A 1,817-nucleotide genomic window follows, 5' to 3' on the forward strand; every position below is an offset into this window, starting at 1 on the left:
GCTGGTGATAAAAGGTTTAAAGCTTAACTTTTTAAATAATGTCAGTTTGTGACAAAGTGACAAAACACCCGTAGCAAAATTCCAAAGTTAGTGGCAATCAGAAGGCAAAATGCTCTTGTCTAGTAGTAATATTTAAAAATAATTCATTTTGCTAAGATTTTATATTAACAAATGTACAGACTAGAGTTTTAAAATGATTTATCTAATTGATTCCTTTTGTTACCTGGCTAGCAGGGAAAAGGGGTCGAGGCCGGTCCTGACCTGTTACAATGAAGACTGACTTGCTATGTGGGATTACACCAGAAGCTTGCAGTGGAGTAATGGTAAGGATATCCAGCAACCTTAAGTATCTCAGCTGTATAGGAGCATATTCTGTTGCAAAAGACCTTCCTGCGAAGATTGCGGATTCAAATATGGGACATTTGAACTAATACTTGGACTTTGAAATGAATTTCTTTAACAGTTTTCTCTGCAGTGCAAGTTATTAAACTAAAGCTACTCTATTTCCCCCAATGTGTTCAACAAAATCCTTAACGTCTAGCATGGTATCTTAATAAAGAATAAAGTCGTTCTTTAAAAAATCTGCTTTAAGTAGATTTTTCCCCCAAGTTTTCTTAGTTAAGGATTCCAAAAGTGGTATTCACAAATTCTTGCATTTAAATTTTTATTGCAGTGGTATAGATGAATACCATCATTGGTATCCTTAAATTTTATTTCTGCTCATGAAGGTTAATCATGATTGTCTATATAGTAATCACTTATGAATTGTGTTCAGATACAGCAGTTTCAGGTGTAATCATCAGAGCTGGTTAGTCAGGCATTCCAGATAGTGGTTCTTTTCAGAACCTTTTTTAAAGGGTTGGTTAACTACCTCAGTAGCAGAGGATTGAACTATACCCTGTCTGTACTGTACATAGAAAATCTTTGTAGATAAAAGCAAGGCTTGTTTAATATGATATGAGGGTGAGATTATAATATACCAAATGTAACATTCTTAGTTGCCTTTAGTTCCAGAGGCTTTGTAAGACTTCCTCATGACCATCATAACAGGCCTTGCTTTTGTCGTATTTTGTGGCTGAAAAAGCAGCCTTGCTTCTTCAGATATTGTAGTTATTTGGATGTATAATAGTTTAGCAAGATGTTACTTTTGTAAGACATCAGATGTTCAAAAAAAGTGCATCAGCAACTTGTACTAAATACTGCAGTGTCCCTTTATAAAAGGTCAGACTAAAACTGACAAACTGTACAGTGAAGCCTGACATTTGGATATTTTGAAGTTTTTTCATAAATCATAGAATAGTATATGGTTGTAGTTTAGCTTTTTAGGTAAAAGGTATGTTTTCATTAGTGCATTTCTTACTGCTGATCACTGTAAAAACACGTGGATCAGCTTTCCATTTCTCTTACGCAGATCATGATAACCTGTAGAGTAGAGTAGAGTACAATCATTTGTGCTATGTTTTTAATTTTCTGAAGCACCTTGATGACAGTGAGTGTTCAGTGGTGAAGCATCCTCTATTGAACCACCCCTAAAAAAAGACAAAACAAAAACAAAGGAACCTTGCCAAGTCCGACTTCCTATAGGTAAAAGATAAAATTAGGACTTATTGTGGACTTGGCACAAAGAGTTTCCCTTAACCCCCTGCCCAAAGGGATACTGCAGTTATACTACATACCCATAGGCACCACAATGAAAATTGAAGCTTATACCTAATTAAGGTTTTATACACACCAGTTCCCCCAGTAAATGCAAATTTTAACAAAATTAGACATGTCATATGTTGAAATTGCTCATGGCAAACAATCATTTTGCATTC

General features: G+C 35.1%; 1 protein-coding gene across 4 annotated transcripts in view; it reads left to right on the forward strand.

The window, feature by feature from the left end:
- Positions 1–1,553, forward strand: part of SYNCRIP (synaptotagmin binding, cytoplasmic RNA interacting protein) — a 23,716-nt gene extending 22,163 nt beyond the window's left edge. For 3 of the 4 annotated variants that reach the window (XM_009872318.1, XM_009872320.1, XM_009872323.1), the window contains one exon: positions 232–1,553. In XM_009872318.1, the coding sequence (XP_009870620.1) occupies positions 232–273 (42 nt within the window). In that variant the 3' untranslated portion in view covers positions 274–1,553. The remainder of the gene's footprint in view (positions 1–231) is intronic. The other variant, XM_009872319.1, reaches the window with a different exon arrangement.
- The last annotated feature ends 264 nt before the right edge of the window (positions 1,554–1,817 follow it).

Source organism: Apaloderma vittatum, unplaced genomic scaffold, assembly GCF_000703405.1.
Source record: "Apaloderma vittatum isolate BGI_N311 unplaced genomic scaffold, ASM70340v1 scaffold34446, whole genome shotgun sequence".
Taxonomy (NCBI): domain Eukaryota; kingdom Metazoa; phylum Chordata; class Aves; order Trogoniformes; family Trogonidae; genus Apaloderma; species Apaloderma vittatum.